The sequence below is a fragment of the Salvelinus alpinus genome, chromosome 7 (genome assembly GCF_045679555.1).
Source record: "Salvelinus alpinus chromosome 7, SLU_Salpinus.1, whole genome shotgun sequence".
Taxonomy (NCBI): Eukaryota; Metazoa; Chordata; class Actinopteri; order Salmoniformes; family Salmonidae; genus Salvelinus; species Salvelinus alpinus.
Window position 1 is genome coordinate 11002673 of NC_092092.1, and position 13842 is coordinate 11016514.

The 13842-nt window shown below is 40.6% G+C and overlaps 1 protein-coding gene across 1 annotated transcript in view; it reads right to left on the bottom strand.

The window, feature by feature from the left end:
- Positions 1 to 13842, bottom strand: part of LOC139580473 (CUB and sushi domain-containing protein 1-like) — a 451300-nt gene that overhangs the window by 65599 nt on the left and 371859 nt on the right. The window contains exons 35-37 of the mRNA XM_071409207.1: positions 12545 to 12669; positions 12013 to 12109; positions 3682 to 3786 (exon numbers count right to left, since the gene is read on the bottom strand). Of these exons, the coding sequence (XP_071265308.1) occupies positions 3682 to 3786; positions 12013 to 12109; positions 12545 to 12669 (327 nt within the window). The remainder of the gene's footprint in view (positions 1 to 3681; positions 3787 to 12012; positions 12110 to 12544; positions 12670 to 13842) is intronic.

The following is a 13842-nucleotide window of genomic DNA, read 5'->3' on the forward strand; positions in this document are numbered from 1 at the left end:
AGCTAGGGATGATTAGGTTGCCGTCGCCATGATTGTATTAAGGAGGTTGGCAATTGAGCCAGGACTCCAGGGTTAACACGCCTAATCTAGCGTGTATGGTTGTGTAGTGACCAGAAGGAGTCATGCCCTGTGTTAAATATCTCCTCTTCATGCAGCGGTGAGAGAAATAATCTATCTCTAATCAAGATAAGACTGATTAAAAAACGTTGGTACGTTTCCTGGTTAGATCCCTTACGGTTGATGCTGTATGACTGGACTATTCAACTATATTCTTACAGCGGCCAGATGTAAAAAAGGGTTATTACAGAGGGGCCGGAAACTTTACACATGCTTCGGAATAACTGTATAAAAAAGCAACGCACACACACCAATAAATAACTGTTCTTCAAATTAAATGTTGCTAAAAGTAATCAGGAAAGAAATGGAGGACGCTCAATCAACGTGAGTCGAGGTGCAACCAAGATGTTTTATCATCATTGAAAAGGTAAAGGCGCAACTCTCGCTCACCATTATTTGTTTTTAGTTAAACAACTATTATAAGCTTCTTAAAAGTAATTAGGTCACATAAAATTAACCTGAAAACTAAGCATCTCAATAAATAACAAAGATGTGTTACATTAGGTAATGCCAAATTCCAGTGTGCAGGAAGTATGCATTGAATTAATTTCCCTCAGTCATTAGGTGTGTTATAAATGAGTCCCTGTTTCCCTCCCATTAGACAGGGAAACAGAAGGGTTAGGGTTATGGTTATCAGACAGGAAAACAGAAGGGTTAGGATTATCAGACAGGAAAACAGAAGGGTTATGGTTATCAGACAGGAAAACAGAAGGGTTAGGGTTATCAGACAGGGAAACAGAAGGGTTAGGGTTATCAGACAGGAAAACAGAAGGGTTATGGTTATCAGACAGGAAAACAGAAGGGTTAGGGTTATCAGACAGGAAAACAGAAGGGTTAAGGTTATCAGACAGGGAAACAGAAGGGTTAGGTTTATCAGACAGGGAAACAGAAGGGTTAGGGTTATCAGACAGGGAAACAGAAGGGTTAGGGTTATCAGACAGGAAAACAGAAGGGTTAGGGTTATCAGACAGGGAAACAGAAGGGTTAGGTTTATCAGACAGGGAAACAGAAGGGTTAGGGTTATCAGACAGGAAAACAGAAGGGTTAGGGTTATCAGACAGGAAAACAGAAGGGTTAGGGTTATCAGACAGGGAAACAGAAGGGTTATGGTTATCAGACAGGGAAACAGAAGGGTTAGGGTTATCAGACAGGGAAACAGAAGGGTTAGGGTTAGGGTTATCAGACAGAGAAACAGAAGGGTTAGGGTTATCAGACAGGAAAACAGGGTTAGGGTTATCAGACAGAGAAACAGAAGGGTTAGGGTTATCAGACAGAGAAACAGAAGGGTTAGGGTTATCAGACAGGGAAACAGAAGGGTTAGGGTTATCAGACAGGGAAACAGAAGGGTTAGGGTTATCAGACAGGGAAACAGAAGGGTTAGGGTTATCAGACAGGGAAACAGAAGGGTTAGGGTTATCAGACAGGGAAACAGAAGGGTTAGGGTTATAAGAAAAGGCAGGTACGAGTTCCTGAGAGTTGTAGCTTTTAGGAATGAGGTCATAATATTTTTTAGCTTAAACCCTTCAAATGCTAGAGTCAAATTCATGTGAAAAAAAAACTAATAAATCAACATGCCACATAGGCGCTAGAAACCACACTACTGTATAGACAACCACAGTAGTGGTGTGTATTGTATTTGTCACATGCACAAAATACAACAGGTGTAGACTTTACAGTGAAATGCTTACTTACGAGCCCTTTCCCAACAACGCAGAATTAAAAAGTAAGAAACATTTGCAAATAAGGAGAAAAAAAATAGGAACACAATACAATAACAAGGCTATATACAAGGAGTACCGGTACCGAGTCAATGTGCAGGGGTACAAGGTAGTTGAGGTAATATGTACATGTAGGTAGGGTTAAAAGTGACTAGGCAGTCAGGATAGATAATAAACAGAGTAGCAGCAGTGTATGTGAAGATTGTGAAAGTGTGTCTATGTGTGAGTGTGTGTGTGTGTGTGGCGTCAATATGCATGTACGTGTGTGTGTTTTGTGTATGTGAGCGTTTGTAATGTGAGAGTGTTTTGGCACTGAAAGCTGGATTTTGGCAGGGATTTTTTTGCAGATAATTTCTTAATGTTAAGAATTGATCAAAGGGATTAATAAATGGGACGGATCTGGCCCGCGGGCCGCCAGTTGAACAGCCCTGCCGTATCACATAGCACATAGGCTGCACATGGGGGATACACTTTTAAGTGGGCTGAGAGAGGGGAAATAGCCGAATTGAGATCCCCACTGAGAGGACTTAGAGATAGTAGCAGAGGATGTTGAGGTGTTAAGAATGAATAAGGTGAAATGGTTTACATCAGGACTGTCCACAGCAGCTAAAGGGCACTGTTTCTTCTGTTGAGACAGAGGCAGATGAGGCAAGCGGCCACAGAGACAGACTATCTCTGATGCTATCAGTGTCCACACAGTACAGATTGGGAGCCCATTTCAGAATTGAAAAGAGAAATTCCCATCAGGCTCCAACCCATGGTAAAAGGTAGAGAAATTGGATTTTATCAGTCAGTTTTCTTGGTATTTATTTTTGGGTTAACAGAATTGTTGTTATCAGTGAATTATGCTGTACTTGTTGAACAATTTATGCTAATTTTGTAAGTTTGTTGTTTAAATCATCAAAGCCATGATAGCATCTTTTGTGCACATAGCATGCTAAAGACCAATCCAAACTCATCTCCCGGCATGTCCAGCCCACCCATTATCTCAGCCAATCATGGCCAGCGGGACGGTCCCTGTCTTTTTCCATGGCTAAACCAACTAAGCTCGTAATTTAACAATTTTATTGGTATTTACGGATGGAATACAAGTTTGTTATTAAGGCACATGAAAGTTCACATGTTCCAGAAGGCATTTCTGCCAACAACCTTTTTTGATAAAAAAATGTATGTTTAAGTTCAAATGCCTCTCATGTGAATTAGTTGTGAATTAGTGACGTGTGACATACAGCTAGTTTCCTGAAATGAGTCAGTTTTGTACATTATGTTTGATTGGACCCTGCTAAAGCACATACAGTACAGTAGTAATTCAAGAGGGGGACATTCTTTGGTCTACTGTCTTTTGTTGTGCTAGTGAAAGTAGGTGAGCGAGATAGCATCCAAAGGCTACCATTTTCCTTTAGACAGATTACTGTATTCAGATCAGTCTTACTCAGTAGGCTACAGTAGTGAGTCAATAGACAGGTGGACTGAGTGTCAACTATGATGACAGCTTTGGTAATTTCTCTAAAGCTTTTAAATGTCAAAATGCACATGCCTCACCCAGAGCTGCTTAATTTTTAACATTATAAAAGTAGAATGCCCCGTTGAGTGCTTTTTATTCAGAGTTTTAGCTGCACTGTAGGTGATGCTACTACATACATTACGCACTGTATCCTTGTTATAAACAAGGAAGCAGAAAGAGAGAGAGAGAGAAAGAGAGAGAGAGAGAGAGAGAGAGAGAGAGAGAGAGAGAGTAAGCAACATTTTATTAGCCAAGAGGAAATCTTGTAGATTCCTTTATTTCACAAGGTCAGAGGATATGGAGAAAATGAAGGTTTCATGATGAGACACACACTGTACTCACTTTTGTACTCAAGGTGGAATCCAGCAGCAACAACACTGATATCACTCTGGAAGTGAAGGTAGAGCTGGTTGGAGGTACTGTTCAGCAAGGCTGGAGCAGTTGTACCTGAAATACATCACACAGGAGAAATCTACATTCATCTCACTGTTGAAAGAAGTTCCATTTGCAATTCTGAATATATATGGATGTTTTCTGGAGGGTTGGTTCGTCAAGTGACTACAGTTTATATCAATGGCCAAAACAGAATAAGGTGAACAGCTGTTCACTATTCTATGGACATTTTTCCTCCTCTATAAAATACTTTCCTTTTTGGAGGTCAACCAAATGAAAAGAGGGGAAAGGGGGGAAGGGGAATAAAAAAACATGCTTTGAAATTCTAACAGACAATGGTCACTGAAGTTTGTTTCTGTTCTTCAGTATCTGAGCTCCCAGGGGAGAGTTCTCATCAAATGTTTCCAGGGGGCAGTCAACCATACCACCACAGATAGGAAAAGTCAAAATGTTAAAAGTCTACAGAGCTCACAGGGAACCATCTATGCATAGTCACTTGGATAACTCTACCTACATGTACATATTACCTCAATTACCTCGACTAACCGGTGCCCCCGCACATTGACTCTGTACAAGTACCCCCTGTATAAAGCCTCGCTATTGTTATTTTACTGCTGCTCTTTAATTGTTTGTTACTTTTATTTCTTATTCATTATATATATATTTTAAACTGCATTGTTGGTTAGGACTTGTAAGTAAGAATTTCACTTTAAGGTCTACTACACCTGTTGTATTCAGCGCACGTGACAAATACAATTTGATTTGATTTGATCAGGGTGGTAGATATCCTATGTTTTTGGATGATATGCTTTGGCTCAGGCTGCTGAAAATCAGAACACAGTGTTCATCATGAGTAAGCAAACATGTGGTTGAAAAATAGCGTATATGCGGTTATATAACCTGAAACAGTGTCATTCATCACTTGTGTCAAACTTTATAATAGCAATAAATCTCTGGTGTCTTGGGCATTGGTCAGTTTAATAAAGAAATGTTGAAACTCCCCTGGGCAGATTAAAGATACAGCAACATATTCTGTTGAGACACCAGCTTTTATATTTTCAGGATATTATGTTCAAACCCCAGCTCACAAGTTCTGTGACATAGTTAGAGAAAGCAATTATTTTTATGCTCTTCATCGATGTCACACATAGCGTTGCAAAAACCTGGTAATAAAAAATAAATAGGTTTTCCATAAACCCTGGTTGGAAAATTCCTTCCATCACGACGGAATAAACAGGAAATCTGAAATCCTCCAACCAGGATTTCTGGAAAGCCGTGGAAAGTTTCCAGCATTCTGCAACCCTATTATTACATCTGTATCCTCGGAGGCCATCTTCACAGGTTTTAACTCTATGCTATGAGACAGCAATATACCCTTCACTCATTCATGACAAACCGTTGACTGACTTAACACGTTTATAATCAATCACATGAATAACTCTGATGAAATGACTAAAGCTCTCCTGCTTTAGGAGGAGACCCCTGACTTGATAGACATTACGATATGTTCACCTGCAAATCATGTCAGTGAGCTACCAAGTTTGCAATGGGTTTCTGTAATGCTATGGGATCCAGCATAGCATGGCAGTAGAAGAACGGGCGGGCATAAAATTGTCTGAGTACATTATGCTGATGATTGCAGTCTGTAAAATGCTCCTTTACGCTTGAATGACTTGACTAATAATTTCTGGATGAAGTTTGACAGCTCTGTAAAGCTCATCCGCTGTCCAGCTATTCAGAGGTCCATCATCTCTATTAGTGAGACGGCATCTCCAGTGTTTTCAGAGCTTGTCAGATAAGTCACAGATGAGCTTAAAATGCACTTTGCGGGATTGAATCTGGCACATTTAGTATTATTAGGCAGTCTAGAACCTTATGATTAAAGAAATTCTTGATGTGAACTTTCAGCCAGGAAGCAGGGTAATTTTATTTTTTGTAAAGATGGAAAACCAATCTTGAAATACAATTTACCATATATATATTTTTTACATTAAAACCACTTGGCATTCATCTCTAAACATGATGAAACAAAACCCCATAAATAGCCACAATGGCCACAGAATGAGAGAGGTATATAGACATAAACCCCATAAATAGCCACAATGGCCACAGAATGAGAGGTATACAGACATAAACTGTCGCTATCGAGCGACGGCAACAGTAAATGAGCAACTACCCGGGCTATCTGCATTGACCCTTTTTGCACAAACTCTTTTGACTCATCACATATGCTGCTGCTACTGTTTATTATCTGTCATGTTGCCTAGTCACTTTATCCCTACCTACAGTATATGTACATGTCTACCTCAAATACCTTGTACCCCTGCACATCGACTCAGTACTGCTATACCGTGTACATAGCCAAGCTATTGTGTATTTATTCTTTGTTTTATTCTTTTCATATTATTTCTATTTTTTCTCTTTGCATTGTTGGGAAGGGCTGTAAGTAAGCATTTCACTGTTAGTCTACACCTATTGTTTATGAAGCATGTGACAAATAGCATTTGATTTGATCTTTGGAGTCCTATAAAATGTATTTCAGATTGTGGATTTAATTACTTTTGCAGTGAATACTTACATTTGAAGTATGATTAATTATTAAATATTTCCATCGATCACAAATGAATCATGCTTCAAATGTAAGTATTCACGGCAAAAGCAATTAAAGCCACAATCTGAAATCAATTTGAGGCAAGGAATACCAAACTATGCAACAACAGCAGCTACTGTGAAGTGGACTTTTCAACAAATATCACGTTTACCATTTTTCAACAGCATATCCTCATAATTTGCACATTCTACTGTTAATAGTGGTAATAGGGGATAGTGGTAAACAGAAAAGATAAGCCTCATTCAATTGTAATTGAATTGGTATTTGATTAAGTGTGATTAATCCTGTATGATACATCATGCAAAAAGGAAGGCGACAGAGAACACAAAGCATTTCCGACAGTTTAATTAAGAGAATTATACTAATGGATTTGTAACTAAAAGAAGAATAAAAAGACTGATTATAATGGTGAGGATGTCAAGGATGTAAAGGCGGACCACACAACGATGAAGGGGAAACGGTGCATTTTAACGTGCCACTGCACACGATACGGCCTCTCTCTTATTCCCTCCTAATGTCACTGATTACTGATTTGGAGACATTTCACCGATGTTAAAGATGACTCAGTGCCTGTGCCATTTGGACAACCCAGCTCAAAATGGAGGTAAATTACCATTGTATTTTCCTTTAGATTCAATGAGTCATACACAACCGTCACCAGGTGTTCTCTGACATCATTATTTATTTCTTCGCTAGATGGCCAAGACAACCATTTTTTTGTTGCATTTAAAGCCTTGGCTTAGAGGAGTGCGGCAGTGGTGAACCACGTGAACTAATACATTCAGAATGATATCTTAGCATAGACATTTTGCCTTAAAGCCACATGACTCCCTAGTTGCCTGACCTTTTCTAAGCCTGTTGTTGTGACACTAGCTGAGTTCATTACAGGCTTGTAGAAGGCATTGCTCGGGGCATGGCTACACGTATATCCATTGGGAGGCACAAAAAAGGTTAATCCCCCCTTTCCCGCTGCAGGAGATCCCCTCCTGCTGGAGAGACCAGGGTAATCAAATCAAATCAAATGTTATTCGTCACATTGAAATGTTAGTCTTCCCAGAGAGAAAGAAAATAGTGAAATAATAGAAAAGTAAAACATGTAATAATAAAAGTAATAACAAATACACAATGAGTAACAATACCTTGGTTATATACACGGGATACCAGTACAGAGTCAGCTTGCAGGGGTACGAGCTAATTGAGGTAGATATGTACATATAACTAGGGATAAAGTGACTAGGCAACAGGATAGATAATAAATACTAGCAACAGTGTATTTGATGAGTCAAAAGAAGTTAGTGCAAAAATGGTCAACGCAGAGATCCGGGTAGCTATTTGGTTAACTATTTAACTAACTATTTATCAGTCTTATGGCTTGGGGGTAGAAGCTGTTCAGGGTTTTTGGTGCATCGATACCGCTTGCCGTGTGGTAGCAGAAAGAACAGTCTATCACTTTGGTGACTAGAGTCTTTAACAATTTTTAGGGCCTTCCTCTGACACCGCCTGGTATAGAGGTCCTGGATGGCAGGGAGCTCGGCCACAGTGATGTACTGGGCCGTACGCACTACCCTCTGTAGCACCTTACGGTCGGATGCCAAGCACTTGCCATACCAAGAGGTGATGCAGCCTGTTAAGAGGCTCTCAATGGTGCAGCTGTATAACTTTTTGAGGATCTGAAGGCACATGCCAAATCCTTTTAGCCTCCTTAGGGAGAAGAGGCGTTGTCCTGTCCTCTTCACGACTGTCTTGGTGTGTGTAACAGATGTGTCCATTCTTATATCTATATTTTCTAACATAAAGGATGTGTAGTTTTGACCCACGGAGGACATCCTAAAATATCACAGATGGGGAGGCTTGACAACATAACCTGCCATGGAAATCCCCCACAGTTTAACACTCCCACACAGCTAACACCTATCAGCTGGCATTTAGCATGATCAGGTTGTATAAAGGAGGACAGACGCAAGTTAAGACACCCTTCACCCACTGGTGCACCAAATGGTTTATATATACACTAGATGGCTAACAGGGGCGCTGTTTTAAAGCCACCATCTTGGCACTCCTCCACCATTGTATAACATACAGTGCCTTCGGAAAGTATTCAGACCCCTTGACTTTTTCCACAATTTGTTACGTTACAGCCATATTCTAAAAAGGATTAAATAAAAAAATCCTCAGCAATCCACACACAATAACCCATAATGACAAAGCAAAAAAAGGTTTCGAAATTTTTCCAGATTTATTAAAAATAACAAAAACTGAAACACCTTATTTACATAAGTATTCAGACCCTTTGCTATGAGACTCAAAATTGAGCTCAGGTGCATCCTGTTTCCATTGATCATCCTTGAGATGTTTCTACAACTTGATTGGAATCCACCTGTGGTAAATTCAATTGATTGGACATGATATGGAAAGGCACACACCTGTCTATATAGGGTCCCACAGTTGACAGTGCATGTCAGAGCAAAAACCAAGCCATGATGTCGAAAGAATTGTCCGTAGAGCTCCGAGACAACATTGTGTAGAGGAACAGATCTGGGGAAGGGTATGAAAAGATTTCTGCAGCATTGAAGGTCCCCAAGAACACAGTGGCCTCCATTATTCTGAAATGGAAGAAGTTCGAAACCACAAAGACTCTTCCTAGAGCTGTCCGCCCGACCAAACTGAGCAATCAGGGGAGAAGGGCCTTGGTCAGGGAGGTGACCAAGAACCTGATGGTCACTCTGACGGAGCTTTAGAGTTCCTCTGTGGAGATGGGAGAACATTCCAGATGGACAACCATCTCTGCAGCACTCCACCAATCAGGCTTTTATGATAAAGTGGCCAGACAGAAGCCACTCCTCAGTAAAAGGCACATGACAGCCAGCTTGGAGTTTGCCAAAAGGCACCTAAAGACTCTCAGACCATGAGAAACAAGATTCTGTGGTCTGATGAAACCAAGATCGAACTCTTAGGCCTGAATGCCAAGGGCCACGTCTGGAGAAAACCTGGCACCATCCCTACGGTGAAGAATGGTGCTGGCAGCATCATGCTGTGGGATGTTTTTCAGCAGCAGGGACTGGGAGGTCAGTCATGATCGAGGCAAAGATGAACGGAGCAAAGTACAGAGAGATCCTTGATGAAAACCTGCTCCAGAGTGCTCAGGACCTCAGACTGGGGCGAAGGTTCACCTTCTAACAGGACAATGACCCTAAGCACACAGCAAAGACAAATGCAGGAGTGGCTTCGGGACAAGTCTCAATGTCCTTGAGTGGCCCACCCAGAGCCCGGACTTGAACCTGATCGAAAATCTATGGAGAGACCTGAAAATAGCTGTAAAGCGACGCTCCCCATCCAATCTGACAGAGCTTGAGAGGATCTGCAGAGAAGAATGGGAGAAACTCCCCAAATACAGGTGTGCCAAGCTTGCAGCATCATACCCAAGAAGACTTGAAGCTGTAATCGCTGCCAAAGGTCCTTCAACAAAGTACTGAGTAAAGGGTCTCAATACTTATGTAAATGAGATATTAGTTTTTTTTTTTTTTATAAACTTGCAAACATTTCTTAAAACCTGTTTTTACTTTGTCGTTATGGGGTATTGTGTGTAGATTGAGTAGATTGATGAGTAAAAAAAAGTCTGTAATGTAACAAAATGTGGAAAAAGTCAAGGGGTCTGAATACTTTCTGAACGAACTGTATTGTGGAAGATATAGATATGTATTTATTCATGTCTGCATTTGTTTTTGGCACGTTTATTAGATTACAGACACATTAATGCATACTTTTAAATGATATTATGTGAACTAAATGTACGTATAAACTACCGTTCAAAAGTTTGGGGTCACTTAGAAATGTTCTTGTTTTTGAAAGAAAAGCACATTTTTTGTCTATTAAAATAACATCAAATTAATCACAAATACAGTGTAGACATTGTTAATGTTGTAAATGACTATTGTAGCTGGAAACGGCTGATGTTTAATGGAATATCTACGTAGGCGTACAGAGGCCCATTATCAGCAACCATCACTCCTGTGTTCCAATGGCACATTGTGTTAGCTAATCCAAGTTTATAATTTTAAAAGGCTAATTGATCATTATAAAACCCTTTTGCAATTATGTTAGCACAGATGAACTGCCTAGAAGGCCAGCATCCCGGAGTTGGATCTTCACTGTTGACGTTGAGACTGGTGTTTTGCGGGTACTATTTATTGAAGCTGCCAGTTGAGGACTTGTGAGGCGTCTGTTTCTCAAAGTAGACACTGATGTACTTGTCTTCTTGATCAGTTGTGCAACGGGGCCTCCCACTCCTCTTTCTATTCTGGTTAGAGCCAGTTTGAGCTGTTCTGTGAAGGGAGTAGTACACAGCATCGTACCAGATCTTCAGTTTCTTGGCAATTTCTCGCATGGAATAGCCTTCATTTCTCAGAACAAGAATAGACTGACGAGTTTCAGAAGAAAGTTCTTTGTTTCTGGCCATTTTGAGCCTATAATCGAACCCACAAATGCTGATGCTCCAGATACTCAACTAGTCTAAAGAAAGCCAGTTTTATTGCTTCTTTAATCAGAACAACAGTTTTCAGCTGTGCTAACATAATTGCAAAAGTGTTTTCTAATGATAAATTAGCCTTTTTAAAATAATGAACTTGGATTAGCTAACACAACGTGCCATTGGAACACAGGAGTGATGGTTGCTGATAATGGGCCTCTGTACGCCTATGTAGATATTCCATAAAAAAATCTGCCCTTTCCAGCTACAATAGTCATTTACAACCTTAACAATGTCTACACTGTATTTCTGATCAATTTGAAGTTATTTTAATGGACAAAAAATGTGCTTTTCTTTCAAAAACAAGGAAATGTCTAAGTGACCCCAAACTTCAAATTGAAGTTTTATATATTTTTTTTTAAACATTTTCCTTAAAGAATACTTTTTAGAAAGTACTAATGTTACTGTCCCCACTACAACAACAAAAATACTTAAATATACTGTATGTAATTTCGTCCTTGAAATATTGAATTGAAATACTGCAGAATTATATTCATTCCTATGGAGGAGTTCCAACATGTCCCCAATGTACATGTCCGTCATGACCTTCTTCTCCAACTGACCTCGCTTACTGAATCATTTAAAATCACGTACACATACTGAAAGTAATGAACTAATGGATCTACTCAAGATTGATAAACCCACACATTTGCCAGACAGGGGAAGTGCCCTCTATTTTCACAAGGATGGAATATGCCCATACATATCACTGATCATACCTAATGCAGCCATAGCATTCAACATCTTCATTAGATATCAGACACAGCTATTCAGTTGTAGAAATGCTGTTCCTAGGATTAACTGGGAGGCACCAAAGGCCAAGATGGCTGCCAACTGGATTTCAAAAGGTCTCTGGAGCTAATACTGTGAGTCATCCAACATGACGATAGGGACATTGGTTGGCTGTGTAAAAGATTGCGGAGAAAGGTATTGGACCCATGATCAATGTTCAGTCCCCTAGAAGAACTACGGAACATAACATGAGTCGGTTTCATTTTTATTGTGGTCTTCAAAATAATAGACCTGTAACAATTCTGTAAAACACATGAAACCTAATTCGCAATAAGTATTATATTGCACACAGACATGATATCTCAAGGGGAAACGTGTGATTCCATGCATGATTAAGTAATCCAATTCCCACCTGAAAAGCTTCCAAGTTTAGGAGCTGTCATATCCCCTCCATCATAGATTTCTAAGGAATCCCAATTATGCTCAGTGGCGAAGCTCATTACTTGAATCTGCAAAAGAAAAAAATACGTAAATAGAGTGACAAAAAGAATGTACATGCCATCTCTCTGAAAGGACAAGCATTTTGAATGGTTAGATGAGAGACTGGTGTTTTTAATTGAGGGAAGTTTTCTTTCCTGCTATAGACATAAAACCAGGTTTTATACTGTGCTCTTGTAAGAAGTATTTAAAAAAACGAGTTGTTCTCATTAGGGCACGATCAATAGCAATAAGACTGCAGCTGTTTTTTATGTGCTTTAAAACTACTTCTGCTGGCAACGGGTCTAATTTATACCGTCTAATTTTCTTTTCTTCTCAGTAGGACGACTGACGGTTAAAATGTGCTATAGCCTGTCACTCAAAAAATACAATTTTCCCTCTCTTCTCTGTCTGTCGGTGTAGCTTATTACTTTCGATGAGTTCAGACCTGCCCCCTTTGTACTTGCCTGAATCCCAGCTCCTTCGGTGACAATGATTTTCCACACGCAGTTCAAGCTGTTCCCATAGGGCTCGGGGAATCCGGGGGAGAGGATGGTGCCTCTTCTCTCTGTCAGATTACCGCTGCATGGAACTGGGGAGCGAAACAGAGGGGAAATTAGAGTCACATTGAATGGGGCACATGCCAGGTTCCTGTAGCCATGGTGAGTCAAGACACCGAGGGGAAATTTGACATGAGTCATTTAAGCAATAAGGCCAGAGGTGTGGTATATGGCCAATATACCATGGCTAAGGGCTGTTCTTAAGCACAATGCAACGCGGAGTGCCTCGACACTGACCTTAGCTGTGGTATATTGGCCATATACCACAAACCCCCGAGGTGCCTTATTGCTATTATAAACTGATTACCAACGTAATTAGAGCAGTAAAAATAAATGGTTTTGTCATACACATGGCATACGGTCTGATATACCACAACTGTCAGCCAATCAGCATTCAGGGCTCGAACCACCCAGTTTATAATTCTATATAAACTCAGCAAAAAAATAAATGTCCTCTCACTGTCAACTGCATTTATTTTCAGCAAACTTAACATGCGTAAATATTTGTAAGAACATAACCAGATTCAACAACTGAGACATAAACTGAACAAGTTCCACAGACATGTGACTAACAGAAATGGAATAATGTGTCCCTGAACAAAGGGGGGAGGAGGGGGGGATCAAAATCAAAAGTAACAGTCAGTATCTGGTGTGGCCACCAGCTGCATTAAGTACTGCAGTGCATCTCCTCCTCATGGACTGCACCAGATTTGCCAGTTCTTGCTGTGAGATGTTACCCCACTCTTCCACCAAGGCACCTGCAAGTTCCCGGACATTTCTGGGGGGAATGACCCTAGCCCTTACCCTCTGATCCAACAGGTCCCAGACGGGCTCAATGCGATTGAGGTCCGGGCTCTTCACTGGCCATGGCAGAACACTGACATTCCTGTCTTGTAGGAAATCACGCACAGAACGAGCAGTATGGCTGGTGGCATTGTCATGCTGGAGGGTCATGTCAGGATGAGCCTGCAGGAAGGGTACCACATGAGAGAGGAGGATGTCTTCCCTGTAATGCACAGCGTTGAGATTGCCTGCAATGACAACAAGCTCAGTTTGGTGATGCTGTGACACACCGCCCCAGACCATGACCCTCCACCTCCAAATCAATCCCGCTCCAGAGTGCAGGTCTCGGTGTAACGCTCATTCCTTCGACGATAAACAATAATCCAGCCATCACCCCTGGTGAGACAAAACCGTGACTCATC